The following is a 21,684-nucleotide window of genomic DNA, read 5'->3' on the forward strand; positions in this document are numbered from 1 at the left end:
GTGTCTACTGGGAGTCTTAGTATTGTTTGTACTGCATTAGCATTGTTTGTACTGCATTAGCATGACCTCATCTTTGTAAAAAAAAAAAAAAAAAGCTGTCTTGTGCAATTGCAACAAAATCCAATATAAAAACTAAGTTGGCTTGGCTCCTGAGTTATGCCCGGTCGAAGTTTAACCTGGTATGTCTCGGAAAGGAAGCAGAGTTGGGGCTCCAGACTCTGGGGTTTTGGGGGTGTCTCCTAGTGGGCTCCCCCAGGAGTATGCAGCCTTAGGTCAGCTTGACTCTGGAGTTATGTCCAATCAGTTCTACAGGAAGTGACCATATCTCGGGACAAAAGCTGAGTTAGGGCTCAATACTCCTGGCCTAGGAGGCCCACTGGGACCCCTCCATACCTAGAGTTCACGATCCAACAAAAGACAGTCAGAACCCAGTGACATTGGATGCTCTGGTGTGACATGACAAATCCCAGACAGTGTATATTGATGCCCTGTTATATTTATGTACAGTAGGCTACTCTGAGTCAAAGTAGTCGCACTATTTCTGACACGGGACAAACAGGTTTGCATTTTGGTCCGGTCGCTTCAATGTGTCCAATATGACATTTTTTTGGCTGTTACACTGCATGTCTACAACGCTATAAGGCAACAATTAAGAAATAAAAAGCACAATGGAATGGTGCCAGAAAGGCCATACGTTACGTCAAATACAGTAGTATACAGCAAATGTAAAAAATACAGTAAGTCTCTGTATGTGGTGTTTGATGTTACAGAAAATGTCCATGATGCAATGGAAATTAGTTATTTACTGTAAAGTGAAATAGCAGTATAATGCTGGGTGATTTAAAGTAAATAACTGTAGAAATTACAGAAAAGTCTAACAGTGTATGTTTATGATAGATTGGCGCTGCACATCTTGCACTTAACTGCATTTCATGATCAAAGTGATTCAAGGCATCACTGCTGCTGTGCTCGTTTTCAAATCCAGTTTCACTTTATTTTGCCGGTTTGGAAGGCGTGCTGTCTAACGCTAACAAATCAGACCTCAGGAACTGCCCCAAATGCTGCAATAACCAATCAGAAAAAGAGAGAAATATATATTTTTTAAAGTCAGGGCGATCATCGTTTTCATGATCGATAATCGCTGTCATGTACAAGTACTTGAGTACTTGTGCGTCCCCATCCCTAGAATCAACCTTAACAGGTTAAATTGAAATTCATGGCAAATTAAGCATCGAGTTAGTTACAAACTAGCTAGTAGCGTACAGTAAGTGTACCTATTAAGCGCACCAAAATCTAAGTCTAGGTTTTTTTCATAGATATTGACATATAGTTTATAAAAAATTTTTTTTGCTAAAAGCCAAATCTTACTCGTTCATTGTAGCGACCAAAGCCGTTTCAAACAACTGGTGTTCATCCATAGCCATCTTGCAATGTTTACTAATGACTTCGACATCACAGCGCTGTCGTCATCTGTTTAGCTTGCCTCTGGCCCACCTATGTCAGATAACCCGATGTGATTGGTGCAGTTCGGTTACAGGGGGCATATTTAATGAGCATCATTACTCGACGCCAGATTAAACTCGCTGAGCAAATTCAACTTATGCTCTCGCGAGAACTCTGGATTTCCAGGGTAATTTTAAAGGTACAATATGTAATAATTTTGTAATAATATATCCAAAAATAATTTGCAGTGTCATATATTTCCTGCAGTTGTGTACTTAAAATATCCCCAAAGATTTTTAATTTCAGAGAAATTCCAATTTTAAATAATAGCTCGCTCATCCCTGTTCACTTGTCGCCTATAAATGATGCAGTATCCACGTTATCCCTGGTTTCCACTTGTACTGCCATAGTACATGGCGACAGATATGGACAACTGCGTTACGTCTAGTGGCACGCTCACGCTGTTGTTGTTTCGTTCAAACATTATGGACCATGGCAAGCAGACTTTGGGACAAAAGGAGAACTAAAACGAGGATCAGTATCAGCGTGGCATTTTCGAGATGCCGAGAGCTCCACGTCCATGACAAACTTCGACTTGACAGAGACGCGCAAATGTAGAGGTGAGCAAATGTACATAAAACTAATCAATTTTATACAGCTCAACATGATGAAATGTGATCAGTATGTTATTATAATGTTGATCTAGCTTACTGCTAGTCACATACACACAAACTAACACATAGACAAACATTATAACTTTCAACACACTCAAATGCAGTTTAGTGTGAGAGTGTAGACCAAGTGAAACAGTGCTGTGTTACCTCACAAGTTTCATTCGTCTAATAAACTGACCTGTGTGAGTATTAATTCAGCACTTGCGGGTAGTTCGGTAGAATGAAACGTCCTTATTCCTTTATATCCGTGGGACTCGCTTGTAGCGCTGATATCTGTCTCTCATTAGCAATAGTGCCATGCTTCATACCACAGTCATGTTAAAAACATCAATGTATTCACTCATCCAGAAACATTATTAGATCCTTGACGACATGGCATGACGACAAGGCCCATAATTCCGCTTATGCTTCATCAACCTACGCCTTTGTTATTGTAAGAGGTTAGCGACTCTTAGCGGCAAAAAAAATCACATATTGTAGCTTTAAGTAAGAGCTTATGAACTACTGGTGCAATCTTACCCAGATGAAAAATGCGGTATAAACGCTTGATGACTCACAGAAGAATCGGTTGCCTCATCTCAGGTGCCTATGCTCATTTAGTTTTTGATTTAGTGCATTAATTACTGATAATATATCATTTTTATTATTATTATTTTTACATTCACCCTGTACATGATTTTTGTATTTCCAGGTGGACTCGATTCAAGTCTGGTTTTGAGTGTTTTAGTTTTGCCTGGTGTTGTGTGGCAGGTGGCAGACTACATTGGCAGTGAACATCATGAGGTGAGCTTCACTCCAGAGGAGGGGTTCAGTGTGCTGGAGGAAGTCATCATTCACTTGGAGAGTTATGACATCTTCACTATACATGCCTCCGTTGGTGAGTTCATCTCATTCATAAGACACAATTTGGGTGCATTTAAAGAGCAAGTCAATCAATTCCTTCAGTTACTCATTTTCTCATGTGGAGCACAGAATGTGAAATTTGATTCTCTTTTTCACATCTGCATATTCAAATTAGCATATTCAAATTAGGTTGAGGGTTTAGTTAGCTACCATTCCTCTCTGCTCTACTCATTCAACCATGTGACCACGTGAATTCTCTGGATTAGACATAATTCTGGTCTGAAACTTGAAAAATGCATCGTCAGCATTATACTGCTTAGAAAATTAATTAGCAGGACAAAAGATTCAGCACGAGGCGATCTCCCATCTGTTTTCTCTGCCCTTTCTCATGATGCTTTTCTCCTTCATCTGTGTAATACAGACTTCTATAACTGTAACAGTTTTGAAGCAACTTTTGTAGAATTATTAGGTGTTTATTCTTTGTTATTAGTCAAGAAATAAGTGGCACACCCCTGTTCAATAAGCTGCCTGATTTGTGGTATCAATTATATTTGTAGCACAAACCGTACTGGATGACTTGCATGCAAAAGCTTAATACTTGGGGTCAGGCCCGGACTGGCCATCGGGAGCACCGGGAGAATTCCCGGTGGCCTGACGACTAATTTGGCCTGCCTTTGTGGGTAACCCTTCCTTTTACAGTCCCCTAATTACTAGGTTTTACCTGGTAAATATATGGTAAGTTATAGTTGGTTATTGGTAATTACCACAGGTAACAAGTATGTAAATGCAGAGAAACTACAAACTAATTACTAAGTATTTACCTGGTAAGCATATGGTAAATTATAGTATTTTAGTGTGTAATTACTTAAGGTGATTAGTATGCAATTACAGAGAAACTACCAGGGAAAAAAACACCACTGTTAAATATCAACTCAACAAAGTACTGTGTACTTGTTACCTGTTTAGGTTGGTAATAACTCAGATTTAATTGTGTACTTCCTCAGAATGTAGGCAGCCAATTTTTAGAAACACCTCCAGTATTACCCATCAATTCAAGTTAGGTTTGTAGTTATCCTAGGGTTATGTTGGTAACAGTCCATGTTTATTTATTACTATCTTGAAATTAAAGGGATAGTTCACTTTGAAATTAATTTTTGATATGTTTTAGCTTACCTCAAGGGCATCCAAGATGTAGGTGTCTTTGTTTCCGCAGTAGTTTCAATTTTGATATTTTTAGGTCAAACCGTTCTTGTCTGTCAGTCATATAATGCAGGTCTATGGTCACTGGCTCAAAACACAAGCACAGAGTCCAAATTAAAACAATTCCCCATCGTCCAAATGAAACAATTCCCCATCATAAGTACACATTGATGGCCTAAGACACGAAACGAGCGGTTTGTGTGAGAAAACGAACAGTATTTATATCGTTGTTATCTCTTGAAAACAGCACACGTCCAAATGATCTGACGGCGCGGGCGGGTATAGATATATACATAGATGTCGCCTTGGCTACTGCAGTTCATTGGAACGAAACCGTAGCCAAGCGACATCTAGTGTATATATCTATACCCGCCCGCGCCGTCAGATCATTTGGACGTGTGCTGTTTTCAAGAGATAACAACGATATAAATATAATGCTCGTTTCGTGTCTTAGGCCATCAATGTGTACTTATGATGGGGAATTGTTTCATTTGGACGATGGGGAATTGTTTTAATTTGGACTCTGTGCTTGTGTTTTGAGCCAGTGACCATAGACCTGCATTATATGACTGACAGACAAGAACGGTTTGACCTAAAAATATCAAAATTGAAACTACTGCGGAAACAAAGACACCTACATCTTGGATGCCCTTGAGGTAAGCTAAAACATATCAAAAATTAATTTCAAAGTGAACTATCCCTTTAAGACGGTAGTTTCCAATAAATTACCTTGCCTTACATAGTTGTTGTTCATTGCTACACCCATTTATAGAGGGTTTATCAAATAATTTACCTTACACTTACCTGGTAACTACCCTGCAGGAACAGTTTTCCCTAATGTCATGGCACATCTTAAATACTGGGTATGTTCTTGCAGATGTTTTTACAATTTACTCAGTAAGTAAAGTGCAACTGTACTGTAAAATGAAGCCTTGCTTATTTCCATGGTATTACCGGAATTGTACCATATAACCTGATCATTCCCTTTTCCATATAGTCACAATTTTTTACCTCGTATGTCCTGCAACGTTACCAAGGAAAACATGACAATTTACTCGGTAAGTAAAGTGTAACTGTACTGTAAAATGAAGCCTTGCTTATTTCCATGGTATTACCAGACTCTTACCACATCCTTTGCTACTGCTTAAACATTTTTGAAATCACAAACTTTTACCATGTGTGTTCTGCAACTTAACTAAAACATTCTCAGTAAGTAAAATGAAACTGTACAGTAAAAGGAAGCCTTTTTATTTCCATTGAATTACTAGGATCTTACCCTATAATCTGTAATAGCTACAGTTACTGTGTAAATCAACAGTATTTACTCAGTAAGTAAACTGAAAATATACCGTAGAAGGAAGCTATCTTTTACATGGTATCACAAAGAATTTAAATAAAGAAATATATATATATATATATATATTTTTTTTTTTGATCAAATGAAGGTGGAGACAGTCAACCTAGCTCTAGCTGTGGTGCAATGATCACACATTCAGCCAGGGAGTGAGATGACATGTAGAAGCAAAAAGTTTTTTTTTTTTTTACATATTGTATGAAATATAGTGTTGCTAAATGTTGGATATTTAAGTAAATAAAAACAACAACATTTTGTTATAAATATAATACTTTGATTAAAGGTGGTTGTTTTACACCAAGGTGGAGACAGTTCTGTTTGTAACATGAGGCCAGAACAAGTGACAGGTGAAGAAGCGAAGAAGTGAATACACACACTTTATACATGCATACATATGTATTATATATATATATATATATATATATAACACTAGTACTCCACTTTACTTAGTGTATGAGGCTGATGATACTGGTGGAAGGGAGAGACAGAGATATATTAGGGAAAATGAAGAGAAGGAAAAGGGAAGTGAGGATACCGTTCAAGAGAAAGCCTTTAATTATTTTACACGGCCCCAGCCTAAGGATTTAGACCAATAAATGTAATTTAGGAAAAAATAGGGTTGTCCGTGTTTCTAAATTTTATTTGGGTGCATAGGATGGCCTGGATGGGTGTAGGATTTCCCGGCCTGAAATTGTGTCCCAGTCCGGCCCTGCTTGGGGTTAGAACAAATCAAAAGTATGAACAATATAGCCATGCTTGTCTTGGCAGTGTGACTATAGAGTCTGAACTCATAGCCACTAGATGGCAGCAGGAACATTCAATGATCTCTGTTTTTTAGGCATGTACCTGATATCAAAGTACATCCGTGAGAAGACAGACAGCGTTGTGATTTTCACAGGTGACAGTTCGGATGAGCTGACACAAGGATACATCTACTTTAAGGTACATGTTATTGTATGATTAACTTGTGTGTATTTACAGTGTCTCTAAAAAGTATTTGGATACTTTTAAAAGTGGACGCATTTAAAACTGTATGAATGTTATTCCATTCGTTACGGTATCATTGAATCAGCTTTATTTGCTGGTTGGTATCAGCATTTGTGCTCTTGATTTAGTGTGCTATTTTATTACGCAGTGTCCCTCCCTTGTGAAAAAGTAGCATAGGCTTGTATGATATCACAATTTTAAAGCATTGCCAGTTAAACATTTTCTTCGCACGCTGTTCTGACATTCACTTTTCTGAGGGCTTACACCCGAAGTTCACGTACTAAAAGTCTGTCAAACTGCTTGTGACTACTAAACTAAGTGTTGCGGCTTATTGCGCTTTAACCATCAAATACTTAAAAGGTTTACATAAACACAGTCAGTTATGTCTTTAGTGAACGTAAAGAGTTTGTCTGTGTATTAGATCTGTGCATGAGGTCTTAAAGGGTTAGTTCACCCAAAAATGAAAATTCTGTCAGTAATTACTCACCCTCATGTTGTTCCAACCCCGTAAGACCTTCGTTCATCTTCGGAACACAAATTAAGATATTTTTGATTAAATCTGAGAGCTGGCTCACTCCTCCATATAGGCTTCTAAGACACTATAACTTGCTGGCCCAGAAAATGTATTAAAGACATCGTTAATATAGTCCAAGTGACTCCAGTGGCTCAATCTTAAGTTTATAAAGCGACAAGAATACTTTTTGTGCACAAAAACAAACAAAAATAACGATTTCCTTCTCTCTGGGCCTCGAGTCTTTTCACGTAGTGTTTAAGCGTAGCGCGTCTGTGTTGCACGTATCACACACATGACCAGAGTCGCCCAATAGTGAGCCTACGTGGTGACGTGCAACACAGACGCGCTACGCTCTGTGTTCACTGGTATGCTCACACAAAAATCGCTGCAAAAGATGCTTTCCAACAGGTTTTATCGTAGTTTTTGTCCAACTCCATTGACTTGTATTGGATGTGCTGTGAGGTACGGTATTACTCCACCGCCGGAAACGGAAATGGGGTTGTTTGTTTTCTTTCTGTAGTCTTATGCAGTCTCAGGAAGCTCTCAACGGAAGAATGTACGGGTGTGAGGCGTTTGGAAAAATAGATCCACAGTTTTACAATGAATGGTAAAACACCTGTTGGAAAGCATCTTTTGCAGCGATTTTTGTGTGAGCATATCAGTGAACACCCCTGACCACTCGGTGAGTTTCACGTCTTTAAACGAAAGTTTAATGCGTTTTAGGAAGGATTGTTCCAGTGCACCTATGCAACCATTGTGGAGGTGGAGGTGGGGGGGTGCTACCACAGAAACCGAAAATTCTCGGGCCAGCAGCATGTGTCCAAAATTCAATCTTAACCGTTCTATTTCATCAGAAACGATCTGAAAACAGGGCTTTAAGTGTAAAATACCGAACTTGTCCTTTAAATGTATTAATATTAATAGTCTACTAAACCATACTTTAATAGCCTAAATAGCTATAGGTGTGATATAGCATATTCTGCGCTCAAGCTCGCGCATAAAGCTTGCTGCAAAGCACCGGGAAAAATGAATGATTATGGATGTGTTGGGAGAAAAAAGAACACATTTTAATTATTTATTAATAAACTATAGTGCTTTCTGAGTCTAGCCATCTCCGCAGAGACGTGCCTTTATAGATAACTGCATAATAGTCTGAGGTACTGCACATGTGCATGGCAAAGCGCTTTAAAGCCTCTTCCTCTTTCATCTCTTTCTTGAATTTTTCTTTTCCCTTTCAGGCGAATGATCTTTGAGAAGAATTCCCCCGGCTGCTGCGAGTGGACGCCACATTACTAGATGCCTCTCTGGATCAAGGCCACAGACCCCTCGGCCAGAACCCTGTCCATCTACAAGCCTGATAAAGACCAGTAATCACATCAGACTTCAGACCTTGGCTAAACAATACAATCACTATAGCATACATGCCTCCCACATGAAGCTGATTTAAACATTACCATAATATATTTTATTGCTTCCACTTTCTCTGTTTAGTTTACTAAAATTTGTTTTTAGGCTGGTTTTAGTCTCCTAAAGAGTCAGTTTTTCACAGGTTAGTGTGATTTCTTCAGCTCATGCAATAGTTCAAAAGATAAAAATGGAGGTCCTGTCAACTTTTCAGGCCTTCAAGCTTTCTTGCATACTCCATTAGACTCATGTTTGTTTTTTCACACCTTTTTATGGAGGATAGATAGATAGATAGATAGATAGATAGATAGATAGATAGATAGATAGATAGATAGATAGATAGATAGATAGATAGATAGATAGATAGATTGATTGATTGATTGATTGATTGATTGATTGATTGATTAAAGGAGATTCCATATTCATTTATTTTACATTAGTAAGTAGTGATATAACACTGTTCAAGAGTTTGAGGCCGGTTAGGTTTAAAATGTTTTTGAAAAAAGTCTCTTATTAAGTCTCTAAGGCAATGCATTTGATCAAAGATTCAGGAAAACCAGTAATAATGTAAAATATTAATATTATACTGTATATCAATTTAAAATGACTAGCCTACTTTCTATTTAAATATATGTATTTTTTTATTTAATCTTTGATGGCAAAGCTAAATTAAAAAGAATCGTATTGTCTGCAAACTTTTGAACAGTAATGTTTTTGTTTTTTGGTTCAGGAATAAATTATTAGTTTAAGTTACTATTTTTTTTATATATATATATTTTTTTATATCTGGGCTGGATAATATATGTTATGTGCAATTGAGCTATGCACTTATCCCAGGTCCTTCAGTGGGTCCGTACCTTTAGTGAATGTATTTGTGTGCTGATTGAGTCAGCTAATTGAAATGAATAATTAGTTGGCTAGTTAAACTGCTTTTAAGCAGTTATTTATTCCAAAAATATATATAATAATTTTGAGACTGTTATTATATGTCTCTGAGATGAATGAATGGCACTGGTTAAAGTAGGGTTCACTGTTTATCCTTTACTGCTGGCTTAATATTGAGATGTGAAACTAATATTAAGGGTTAAGAAATTATATTTATTATTATTTTTATAAACTCAATGTGGTATTTGTGTTTTCTTTGGTGCACCATTACTGTAAGAAAGTGTCAGTGGAAAGTGGATTTTCAATTAGAGAAAAGAAACGGCTTGAATGATTAAAGAAGTTTAATGTGCTACAGATGCTGGAGTGATTGCATTGAAAGATCTGGTCATGATATTGAAAAAGGGTTTCTTCAAAATACCAGTCGAGTTGTGTTATATTAATACAGTTAATAAGAATACTTGATGGTTAAAATATATCTAATAGCCTGTAGGTGGAGTGAGTGTGCCATTGTGAAAGCACCTTTAGACCGTGATACGCCACACATTCAACGATACAAGGAATTAAAAGTTCCACCAATAAAGAAAATATTTTTAATATCAAGCTACAATCACACAGAGATAACAAGATAGCAAAACCTTTGCTTGTAGCAGTGACAAGACATGCGCAGGATGACATCACACCCGGACTGTCTGTATTATAACATCATCAGTCATGGTGAAAACACTATGAGGCACTAAAATTGACATTTTCAGCACAAATCTCTGAGTACCTTAGAAAGGACAACGCTTTGCTTTAATGCTCCACAACATCGGGAATTATGTTGTGACAAACACGTTTGATCACAGCTGAACCATTTTAAAATGTCGGACATAAATAAACTGGCACAGGTGTGGCCTTATTTCACAATGTGAAATAAGAATGTTTATTTCTGACCTGAAAAAAAAAAAAAAAAAAAAAAAAATGAGTATCACATAATGAAATGATCCGTAAGGAAGCGGATGTGACGGTGATCCATTTTAGCCATTAACGTCTTTTGTCGTAGATTTGTACTGTTCCCCATTCATACGATTCTGTGAAAAGAGAAGGTTGGGGTTACACATAACTCATATCTCAATTTTAAAGCTACTAGTTCTTATTAGTATTATCACTATTTCTATCATTGATGAAGCAGCTATCCTAAAACTAATTGAGAGGTTTTGCAGTTCCTACCTGGCTCCTCTTGGCTTCTTTTACCCATCAGCCCCACAAAAGAATTGATTTTATGCCCTGAAAGACAATTAAGGGTTTTATATATATATATACATACATACATACACACATATGTACAGTTCTGCTATATTGTTGAAGCCTAGAGTGCGGTTGAAGGATGTTACAATTGTTTTTATTCTACTGTGAAAAAGACCTTGAGGATGTGAGTTCCATTAAAAGGAATCATGTGTTGCTAACACTCTTAAGATTCCATTTAATAAGCTGTGAATGTGACTGTAAAACCTGCAAAGTTCAAGGATTTGTAAAGATTTCTCTCCTCTCTTCTAGAGTTCTAAAAACCTTTTTCTTCATGTGAGAAAAAAACAAACACTGGAAATGTTGTATAATTATATATGTAAATCTCTCCTCAAGTGTCTTTGCTTTTATGTAAGCATTTAGCAAATAATATATGCATTGTATGGAGGAGTGTTTTTGAGATCACTTACTTTTTCGTGTAATCTGTGCATTTGCTGTGGGGGTGGAAGAATGAAAGAGATGTCAGTTATAGGTCAAAAGCATTTTTTTGTAATTTGCTGCATTCTAGTTAAAACGTATTATCAACATCTGATTTTTTTTTAATGATATGCATGAGATATAGGACTACGGTCTTACCAGAGGACCGTTTCCCCATCAGACCAATGAACTGATGAGGTCGGGGTTTCCTCGTCATACGTCTTAGTATCTCTCTGAGGGGATCCGACTGAAGCCACTCATCCTGCAAGACATGATTTGATTAGTGGAACATTAGACCACCAGCATACAGATGCCACTCCTCACATTATAATATCACTGGAACCCTTGCAGATGTTGATACAATTAGTCTTTTATAACTCACCAATGCATCCCAATACAGAATTCACCAAATTTCATCATTTTTCACCACAGTTTTTGAGCACAAAAAGACTTTACTAGGTACAGCAGTTGCAAAGATGCAGTTTATAGACACAGAAACCATTAGAGACATAAGTGCTTGGCTCTCTTCCAACCCGCAATGTCAAATGAGAAACGTGTGCTCCATTCAAACAAGCAATATGAGCATTGAGTAATTCAGCACTGGACAGCGACCTGTGCATATTGTACTTGAATCCTTTCTAACTACCCAGTGAAATCCAATGAATACAGCTGATACAATTTTTATGGTATGTGCCATGTTACATAATGGTTAATTTCTAAATTATTGCTTTTGGTCCTCCTCAATCCTGAATATGTGGCTACGTCCTACCTAATCGATAATAAATGTAAAATTATAACCAAAAAAAAGTACATAATGTTGCACATTATTATTACACAGAACTTTATTAGTAATTACAACGTAATTTGCTCACTGGAATGTCAATTGTGACATTTTCTGTTAATAATCACATAATCACTCTATGAAGCTGAGCTTTAATAATGAAAAGTAGCATAATTCAATATAATTACCTTTACAGATAAGATTTTTTTAACAGTTATTAATAGAATATACTAACATAATATAGTCAATATAATGAGACTGCTTGATAAGGATGTTTTTTGTTGTTGTTTTGGCTAATAAAACCAGCCCTAAAAATGTCAAATAATTACAGTAGCTTTAATTTAGTCTAAAATACATGTTTAGACAACAGTCAAAGATTAAAAACTCACCTGTACCTGATTGTTGCCTGTCCAATAATCAAGGTCTTCTTTTGGACCCAATTCTTCTCCAAAAACTTGGCACAAAACAAGAAAAAGGATTACAGCCGGTAAGAGAAATTTCATGTTTCACCCAGTAACTTTCCTTTTCCTTTCCCAAAGCACTTTAAAGTATAAAACGCAAGGTAAACGTCGATTCAAGTCGTATTGTTCGAGTATGTTGTTCAGTGTTCTTTCAGCTGTGCGTGAACAGTTTTCCCCACGTATAACACAGTTCTTTAGTGCGCGCGTCCGATGCGCGTCTCCGTGACCGTACTGACTCGCACGCTCGGCTTTATAGCAATGCAACAGGGAGGTGACAGGTTCCTTCCGACGCTTAAAATCGATAAAACAAATAAATGTATTAGTCAGATTGCTTTAAAACGCACAATGACGAAGAGCACTCCTCTTTAATATTTCGCTCACATTGCTAGAGGAAGTATCTAAAGTTGAAATAGTCCTGGTTCGGACAGTCCGTGACTTTATGGACGTGGACTGATCAGTATGTAGACTGCAGACAGTGACGTTATGATTGACTCATTCGACGCATTTTTTACGAAGTTCCGTCTACAACTGTGCAAACATGAATGCAGATGGCTCGTTTAACACGATTCTTTTGCGTCAAAGGAGGTGAGCAACTTCTGAAGGGTCTTGGAAATAGAAAAAAAAACCACATATGAGAGGAATTAAACACTGAAGAAGCCGAAACCTTTGTGTTTTCTCCCGTGTGTTATATAAACTAACAAAAGACAACTGAATTCTTCAAGGAATTGCAAGAGCCACGAGAGATTGGCTATGTTTCGGTTTCTCCGAAACTAACAGCTCAACACAACATCTCTTGTTTTCAAGCATTAAGTCCTAGAAGAATGAAGCTCTCTTTTTAAAAGCATCCTCGCTTTTTCTTTTTAATAACCACTTTTTGTAGTCTGTTCATGGCTTTTGAGTTTACCCTTTTAAGGTTAAAATGCTCTGGATGTTACATATTAAATTATTCAGATGAGCAAAACCAAAAAAAAAAAAAAAAGGCTATAGCCTACTTATTGTGTTCAGGTTAATTGCTGCTATATCAAGATGGGATATGAGTAAAGTTAGACAGGTTTGGTATATCATTAGGGTTATGGGTGGGTTAAGGTGCAGAAAAGGGTAAACAATGTAATTAAAGATGTAATTACAGAAATCAAGCACATGCTATAATTACATGCAAGTATTTTTTTTAAAATATAAGTACAATGTAAAAACATTTAGGCTCAGAAGAAGTGCATTGTATCAAATGATTAATTTAAATCTTAGTGGTTAGTAGTTAAAGACACTTAATATAATAATAATAAAGTAATAATAAGCCCACAAAGCTTGCGTGCCATTTTTAAACCATTGCATCTCTAATGGAGGCAGTGTAGTCAGATGCACAGGGTTAAATTTGTGTTTTTAATGAAAAGCAGGGAGAGGACACTCAGAGGTGGATGACCCACGGAGGAAGTGGAGACATGACTGATTTCCATGAGAAAGGACTTTTGTCTCAGCCAGGCGCGGATTTATGGGTGGGCCTGGGTGGGCACGTGCCCACCCAGATTGATCGGTGGCCCACCCAATCAGATTAATAAAAACAATTACAATTTTTAATTTTAATAATAATGAATTAATAAGTAATTTCATTTTAATAGTCTCCTGAAGACAATCAGGACATTTATGTACAGTAGATACGTAGAAAAATAGCTACAAAATAAAAATATTATGTCGACATATCACGTGTCAGTCCAGTGATGCTATCACGCAACACCGCGGGGGCGCGTTTCGGACCAAAAGTTTTCCGTCGCCGCGGCAACCTAACTGAGCTATGGCTAAACAGCTATCATTGACACACTTAAAAAAAAAAAACACGTCTAGATGATGATATACTTCTGGACCATGTCATACCTGAGGAGGAGGAGGATCGTGAGACACTTAACGTTAGTGGCTTAGTTTCTCATAAATGCGAACACGAAAAATAAAATTAATATTTTATGTTCTGTCTGTGGAGAGCCAACCCTTCTTCATCCGGTTGGTAGTATTACTTATTACTTTTTTGTGTGTGTCACGACCGTTATGGCATGTGTAGCCTATTTCATAAATATAAAACGCATGTGTTTGTGGACTGATATTTTTCTAATGTCTGGACTCCTTTATTAAGGGAGTATGGATATATAAACAGTTTTAATATGTATTAAATGCTTTTTCTGAGGATTTATATTTCAAGTTTTTACTGCAAATGTCACGTCCATAATGCTGGGATTGCCCAATTTTAAAGAATTTATCCTCAACTAGATTTGTGGTGTAGGTATTGTATAGGCTAATGTTAAGTTCAAATTGGGTGTGTGTCGCGATTTCGGTTTCATATTGTTACAGCCCTATTAGAATATAGACATTAAGAGAATAAATTGTAGGCTAATCTAATGCAAGTACTTTTACTTTTAATACTTAAAGTAGCCTACATTTAAAATCAGGTACTTTTTACTTAAGTAGGGTTTTCATTGTGGTACTTCTACTTTTACTGAAGTAAATATGTCTCTGGTTATTTGTACTTTTACTTAAGTATACTGAGATAGGCTACTTACTCCACCACTGTTCAAATCCAGAAGTTATACAGCAACTTATAGCCTATTTAAAAAAAGTTTTGTCAGTATTGCGGTTCTCTTTGTACGCTAACCCTAACCCTCTTTAATAAACGTTTTTTAACACAATTTAAACAACGTATTATTCAGTGCTACTTCTATAGATATATTAAGTTGCTCAAGCAAGTGGTAAAATATTTAACCATGTAGTAGTACTTAGCTAGCCTATATTAAAATCGCAAAGATTTTAAATTAAAACTTAAAATTGACAAAAACAGCCTACTCTCATGCCTTTTCTTTTGAATTTAAGTTTTAATACAATAAATCTTGCATGTCACAAATAACTTGCTTTTTCACCTCCACGAATGAGACGAGGTTGTTCATTATGTCGCCTTGTTGAGGTAAATTGTAGTTTTCCTTGCTTTACCCCGGTCTTAAAGTAGCCTAAAAAAGATGACTGTGAAAAAGAGTATAATTAAATTAAACGCATTTATGGTGAGATTATTATATTTTCATGTCAATCTGTGTTCATTTTGACCACGAACCATGCGCTGTCACTTTAATTCAGCGCGTGCAGCACAGAAGAAATAGACTCGGTCCGGAAACGATCTCTGCACTGCTATACGCACCGCAACTGGAACGCATCGCCAGACCGCACCCGCGCGCAGTGTGAAAGCTCTAATACGGAGCCCGGGAATCAGGTGTGTATAAAAACCGAGGCCCCTCCGTATATTCACCAGGCCCACCTATTAATGACGTTCTGTATCCGCCACTGGTCTCAGCACACAGAGTCTTTACAGACAGAATAGCGCTTCATACCTCGAGTGCCTTTATCAGCGACAATGATGTCTCTTTATTTAATCATGTGTTAATATCAAATGCAAATGTTATTTCTTGCTAAGCTTGCCTTACACAACTGAAACAACCCCAGCAGCAGCGTGAGGGTCGTGGACACTTACTTATTAAAGTGGTGCACAACCTGTTTGATTTGAGTTTTTACTGCTGATGAGAAGACGTAATTGACATTTTGTCCCGCAGCTGTTCAGAAATCATTTGTAGCCAAATGTTTGCCACTATCTGTTTATAGATAGCAAATATTGGAAATCCAGGTTGAACATTTTGCTGTAATGTTTGGTCATGCAGGTTTTGTTCATCCAAAATATTTGTAATATGACTAAATGAACTGGATTACATTAGGTTATTGGTGTCAAATCAGAAAAAGCTCTTTCAGATCTGTTTTTAGTGTACAGTAGGCTGATGGTTCTCTAGTGAGAAATTGAACTTTTGCTTCATATGCCATTTTATATTGAAATTGTTTACTCTCGATCACTCTCACGGATGATGGAAGGTACAAGAGAAGAGTATATTAAGGAGAAGTGTGTCTGAAGAAGAGATAGATAATGAATGGAAGAGAGAAAATAAGATATATTCATTATCTTTTCTTTTATAGAGCTCAACACCAACAGTCAGAAATGGCATGTGTCTGCGTATGAATCCATCTGATTATTCAGACATGCTATCTTCTTGTTTCCAAGAACACAACACTCCTTAGTTTTACCCCAACATGCATTAGAAGTCAGACCACTCTGCAGTTCTGACTGCAAAGTTAGAGACGTTGAAAGAGAAAGAAAATAATAGCCCTAATGGTCAATTCACCCTAAAAGAGCACGAGTAGACCTCATTTTTCTTTCAACAATGGTTGTGTTTTTTATTCTCCTGGTTTACTTACCCAAAATGTTAGAAGATTGCAGGTTGAATTACTCTGCTTATGTTGTTAAAGCAGAATAAGAGGCGCCAATTATTTCTTTTTATAAACACAATCTATATATCCCATGTAGTTTTAGCAATGCACAGCCATCATATAAACAACCCATTTCAATGCACAAAATACTCCAAAAAAATGTTTGGAGTTCAGTTTGTTTGAAAGTCAGTTGAAATTATCCAGTAGAAAATGGGTAATGAGACTCATTTCCTGGGTTTTAATATACAAAATGTTTTGCTCGTTTTGAAGAATCTGAAAAACCAATGCATTTCCACATCTTTAACATTGGTGGACATCATCCTCATTAGAACTGGATATCAACTTTAAGTGAGACAGCATGAATTAAAACTGAAGCGTGCAGAGAGAGAGCAATTGCATTATCACATGGTTTGTTTATTTTGACTACTACTACTTATATGTTGTTTCTCATGTCTTGCAGGTCGAAACCAATAGCCAATGGACCGAGCTTATGATTCAAAACTTTGGAGTCGGTAAGATGTTTTAATGTTTTGATCAGAAACACTAATGTCATTACTCCAGTCGTCAGTGTCACATGATCCTTCAGAAATCATTCTAATATGCTGATTTGCTGTTCAAGAAACATTTCTTCTTATCAATGTTGATACATTACTGCTTACAGCCATAATAATCAAATAATCTTTTTTTTTTATCACAGTGGTGTGGCAAAGGAGGAGAGTTAAAGGGGACATATCATGCTAAATCCACTTTTTTTAGCCCTTAAATGCATTTTGTTGTATATTTGGAGTGTTTAGAAGTACAGAAAAGTTGAAATTAGTCTCTTCAGGTGCTTCGTTGATATCTTTATATTCTGTTTTGGTCATATTTTGCAACCTGTTCCGAATTTTCTATTCTCTATTACGTTTTTTTGAACAATAACGTCACAGTATTTGCAGCGGAACTGCCAAATAAGGACATCGACTCCCGGCCCAACACTTCGAGCAATCCGCCATTTTTATTTCTCGCTGCGATTTTGTAGTCCAAGCTCAAGGATGCAGCAGTTACGAGAGGGTAAGTCAACATGTTCGGTTGTTGGATGTAGTAACCCACACGCTTCATTACACCGTCTCGCAGCATCAGAACCTCTTCGAAGTGCCTGGTTGAGTTTTATTTTTCACGGAAATGTACCCACACCTGTGGGTAAAGTCATTTTTGTGTGCGCGAAGCACTTTAAGGATAACTAACGGTAGCCTACTTCAGCAACCTCCGCCAGTATAAAGAAGGATTTGCCGATAGACTTCGTCTGATTGAGGGGTCAATTCCTTCTATCTTTGGAGATGACGAACAGAGCACTTCGGTAAGCTGTAAATAACGTTAAAAAAAGTAAAGTACTTTACTTTCTTAAAACACACGGTGGTCATGGTTTAGCAGTACCTTTTTTTAAGTACACGTCTGTAGCAGTATTACTGTTGTTGAGTGTCATGAGTAGGGATGGGAATTGAAAACCGGTTCCACTCGAGAACCGGTTCTAAGTTTTATGAACTTGTTTTTGCGCCCGCCAAAGCGATTTTTTTGTCCCGCCAAAGTCTTATTTGATCGGTGAGTAATGTAGATGAATTGCCGCGCTTGTGACAAGGGCGCATGTTTAACTGAAAGAACGAGCAGAGAGAGAGACCCAGCACTCTCTCTCTCTTCGGAGCCAGGCGAAAGTGTAAACAAGACTTCACCGTCTCCAAACTAGGCGCTGTCTTGCTCTCTCTCCCTCGCACATATTAATCAAAATAAATCGACACGGTGGTAAAAGGTCGGAAGACCAAAGTTTCATGTGGAGCATTCGGAGAACGTGTGAATAAAAAGTTTCTGTGCCGCTAGCGCTAGATAATCGTATCTCTGCTATCAAACTACAAAAATGGCCGAACGGGGTGGAGTTGAACCGAGTGTCACCTCTGCAACCTGGAAAAGGGTATGAAGTGTCTCATTTGCATTTAAAGAGACCGCACCAAAACGAGTTGCTCTCAGACGCACATCAGAAAAGGGGTAGAAAAGGGGCCTGTGGAGCTATAATAATGAGGAATTCAGACCCAAGCATTGCAGTTCGGCTTTATATAGACCACAAATGTATGATTTATATGTAAAAAGGAACGATTTAAAAGCATGATATGTCTCCTTTAAGTTAAGTGCAAATACCTTATTAAACAAAACCAAAATACCAAAACCAAAGTAATACAGGAGGACTAAGAAACATGATCAAGAACTGAGGGATAGAAACACACAGGTATAAATCACGAGTAACCAAGGAAACAGATTAACCAGAAGAAAACACAGGAAGAGAAAGGATGCAAACTAAAAGTCCATGAAAGGACCTGTGACAGATAGAAGCATTAGTCCAATATTTAATTTGACATTTGATTGCATTTATATTTTACAAGCAGATCGTGTTATAAAATTTACAAACCTCGACACAGAACATTTTAGTATTTAATAAGCGCTTTATCAAATATTGGTGATCATAATGGCAGTAGTAAGGCTGTTGCTTTGGATCATCTATTTGTACAAGTGTTATTGCGGTAGTGTTTAGACACAGTGTGTGGGAGGACAGGTCAGTTTGTGTTTAAATGAAGCTCTCGTAATCTGTCTTAGATTTTTGTTCTGTTGTTTCGCCGTGTCATGAATAAAACACTGACTAGAAGGTGAATAAATGTTTCACCTTGTAAGAAAAAGACGTGAGACCACCAGCTTACCACCAAGTTTTGTGATGTGAAGCAGGAGTGCAGTTTTAGCTTTAAACCTCTTTAACCCTATTTTTATAAAGCTTTAACCCTATTTTTGCTTCTTCGGCGCAAACGTCAGAGTTCTCAATATTAAATATTGTTGATGTCAGCAGTCAAGACTTTCAGAGATTGCTTCAAAATGCAATATTAAATATTTTTGATGTCAGCAGTCAAGACTTTCAGAGATTGCTTCAAAATGTGAATTTGCTTTTGGCTAAAATGCTTTTTTTTTTTCTAAGACTTTGCTAAAGTAAATTTAGAAAAAACATCATCATAACTTATATGACATAATGCTACTTCTTCCTGACCTCCCAAGCATGACTAAACATTTACCGTAAATTGAAGTCTAAAGATATTTCAGCTATACTTAATGTATATGCCCTTGTCCTTTAGGCTAAAGAGGCTTTAGTTTATATTTCCAGAAGGTTGGAGAAGATCCACAGTAGATATGACCATGTGTCTATAGTGGATACAAATCAGCATAATTATGAAGTGAGCAAACAAACCTTAGCAAGCTGTAGAGCAATTATATTGTAAATGTGCACTTTCCATATAGATATTCCAAGCACAGTCTGACCCTTAAAGTGCCACATGCAATTATTATTTCTTTTTTAATTATTTCTTGCTAATTTTATGTATGTTCTTTAAAATTCCCTCTTCAATTTCTCTTGGTTATAGTGGGCATGCATATGCTCTTGTTCATGTCAGGGTATTTTCAAACCCAGTAAAATTTCCAGATTATTCTGGGTTTGAGTACTAACACGCTACAATTATTTTCCGTCATGAGGCATTTTTCCTTATCCATTTTAATTATTTTGACTCATAGTAGCTTGTTTTTTTATTATTATTATTATTACAGTTGCCCTGTATCAAGTAATGGCTTTTTGTTTTTACTCAAAATAACCTTCAGCTCCATCTCGCTCTGCTTAGTTGGGCTTCCTGTGTTCCATATTGAATATTGTCTCAAATCATGTGGTTTGTTGAGGAAAGCTGTTCGTCCTTTATAAGTGATCATATTTACAATTTGACATGATTAAAAGAAATCCAACACCCAAATTTCATTCAACAGGGTCCTTTGGTTGATCTTGACCTCCTTCAAAATAATATATATTCTCTGTGAGATCTCTTAATCTCTTAATAAGCAAGTAATACAAGTGTTTTTCCTGCATAAATTGAGCATTATTGACCACTTTAGACGCTCAAGCAAAATCTCAAATGCTGGGCATTCATTAAAAATACAGCAATCTGGCAAATGTGACTCCATCCGGTCTCCCCACCGGAACAGATGAGTCCTGTCCTGTCAATGGACAACTAGTTTCATTCGTATTTTTCATGTCCTCTAGATGCTCTATTGAATTTCCTATTTCCATTCAGTAGAAGAGACATTCCCATTAAGGGGGAGACTTTAATTAAGGTAGTACACTTACGCTGCACTCCCGAAGCGGGCTGAATGGGCCTGACCCTGCCAAGCATAAAGGGAGGGGGCTTGGCAGCGCTTTCAGTCACCCTAAACCATGTTTATTATCCCTGACTGGAATGCAATGATTATGAATATAGAGAACACTGGAGCAGATGTGCTAATGGAGCCTCCGAAGTGCTTTTGTAGTAGAGGATTTGCCTTTGCAGTTTTCATCACTAAATGGGTCAATAAGTGTCCAAAAAAAAAAAAAAAAAAAAGAATAAAAAGATGAACACGGCATGTTTTTAAAAATGAACCGTTTAAAAAAATAAACGAATACTGTTTTGATTTAATACATTTAAAAATGCCATGTTGTGTAACCATCAAGTAAAATATGGCATTTTTTCATTAACTTTGAATACAAATGAGTGGACATATCTTATTTACATATTAAAGTACATAATAGGTTTTTAGTATATTTTTCGAGGTTCAAATATCATAAATTATTATTAATAAAAAATTAAAAAAGTACAGCCTGCACTAACCTTTATGTAAAGAAATACACTTTAGCATACATTTTAAAAGAGCAAAATGGAATTATTATGGAAACAATTAAATTAAATAAATAAATTAAATACATTAAAAGAATATACTTAAAAGTGAACTGAATGTAATGTTTTCAGACAATTACTTGCATGTTAATTGCAGTTAAATTAAAATGTATTATACTTTCAATTATCTGAACTTGACCCACTGAAGTCGGACATAAATATATCTTTATATGAAATGTCATAATTACTTATATTGTCTTTGTAATATGTTATACTGCCGAATGCACTGACAATAATTTGTAGTAAACTAAAATATACTTTAATGTAATTTCTATTGAAACTTGTGTCATGTATTTAAAAATATTTAATTACACATTTGTAACGATGAACTTACTATGTGTGTGTGTGTAATATGTAATATTGAATAACACTAGTTATAATTACAATAAAGTG

General features: G+C 36.6%; 1 protein-coding gene across 2 annotated transcripts; it reads right to left on the reverse strand.

The window, feature by feature from the left end:
• Window positions 1-9,629: 9,629 nt before the first annotated feature.
• On the reverse strand, window positions 9,630-12,471 carry tac1 (tachykinin precursor 1). 2 transcript variants are annotated; one of them, XM_084424774.1, is made up of 5 exons: window positions 12,176-12,471; window positions 11,165-11,267; window positions 10,999-11,022; window positions 10,514-10,570; window positions 9,630-10,374 (listed from the first exon to the last, which is right to left on the reverse strand). In XM_084424774.1, exons 1-5 carry the CDS (start codon window positions 12,287-12,289, stop codon window positions 10,328-10,330), a joined length of 345 nt encoding a protein of 114 aa, XP_084280900.1. In that variant the 5' UTR covers window positions 12,290-12,471; the 3' UTR covers window positions 9,630-10,327. The 2 variants fall into 2 exon arrangements, with proteins under 2 accessions (XP_084280900.1, XP_084280901.1); XM_084424775.1 differs by having other exon boundaries at window positions 9,632-10,374; window positions 12,182-12,471.
• Between the last annotated feature and the right edge of the window lie 9,213 nt (window positions 12,472-21,684).

This window comes from Rutilus rutilus, assembly GCF_951802725.1.
Source record: "Rutilus rutilus genome assembly, chromosome: 11".
Taxonomy (NCBI): Eukaryota; Metazoa; Chordata; class Actinopteri; order Cypriniformes; family Leuciscidae; genus Rutilus; species Rutilus rutilus.

What these genes read in the sequence shown, in the direction of transcription:
- tac1 (XM_084424774.1), bottom strand. Translation starts at nt 12,289, where the DNA reads ATGAAATTTCTCTTACCGGCTGTAATCCTTTTTCTTGTTTTGTGCCAA. An exon ending in CAGGCAACAATCAGGTACAG is followed by an intron (nt 11,268 to 12,175) that starts GTGAGTTTTTAA and finishes CATGTCTTGCAG; the next exon opens with GATGAGTGGCTTCAGTCGGA. An exon ending in TGCACAGATTACACGAAAAA is followed by an intron (nt 10,571 to 10,998) that starts GTAAGTGATCTC and finishes ATTGTCTTTCAG; the next exon opens with GGCATAAAATCAATTCTTTT.